The sequence below is a fragment of the Trypanosoma grayi genome, assembly GCF_000691245.1.
Source record: "Trypanosoma grayi strain ANR4 Tgr_2451_V1, whole genome shotgun sequence".
In the NCBI taxonomy this organism is placed as follows: domain Eukaryota; phylum Euglenozoa; class Kinetoplastea; order Trypanosomatida; family Trypanosomatidae; genus Trypanosoma; species Trypanosoma grayi.
Window position 1 is genome coordinate 1 of NW_008828069.1, and position 676 is coordinate 676.

Sequence of the window (676 nt, forward strand, 5' to 3'; positions counted from 1 at the left end):
ATCTGGTATACGGCTTGCCACAAAGGCAGCAGTGCCGGAGGGCAATCGACGCCAGTCCCCGTTCTGGACCCCTGAGCTGGCCGACCTGGATAAAGCAATTGCCAGCAAGCCCCACGCTCAATCCAGCCAGAGGTTAAAGATTCGGCGCAGAGAACTTCTTCGCACAGCTGCCACTAGCCGGTGGCGAACGCTCTGCTCAAACCTTGAAGCCTCTAACGGCACCAGCTGGAAGACTATAAAGCGTTTATACGCCCCCTCGCCCCCTCAGCACACGAGGCGTCAACGCCGATTGGGTTGTGCTTTCCCAACACCAAAAGGCCAACCACCTGGCCCGCATGAACGCTGCAATAGAGCGAAGACACCCGCGATCTTACTCTCCACCTCCGATCAAAACAAGAGATGAGGACTTTCAGCCAACAACAATGGCCGAACTCTGTCGCGCACTGCGTCTTCTGCCGCTGAGATCTGCACCAGGACCTGACATGATCCATGGGGAGGCACTACGACATCTTGGAAAATGTGCAAAACACTCTGTCCTGACCCTATTCAACACGAGCTTACGCACTAGCGTCGTTCCAAAGAGCTGGAGGCACAGGGTCATAATCCCACTCCTAAAACCGGGCAAGAAAGCGACTGACCTGGCGCCATACAGGCCAGTCACGCTCACCAGTTGCCT

At 56.1% G+C, this 676-nt stretch overlaps 1 protein-coding gene across 1 annotated transcript; it reads left to right on the forward strand.

Moving 5' to 3' along the window:
* Window positions 1-403, forward strand: DQ04_24511000 (Tbingi protein; the record flags this gene model as incomplete). The annotated part of the gene is made up of 1 exon (XM_009318236.1): window positions 1-403. A coding segment is annotated over one exon (403 nt), but the record flags the coding sequence as incomplete, so codon positions are not given.
* Window positions 404-676: the final 273 nt, after the last annotated feature.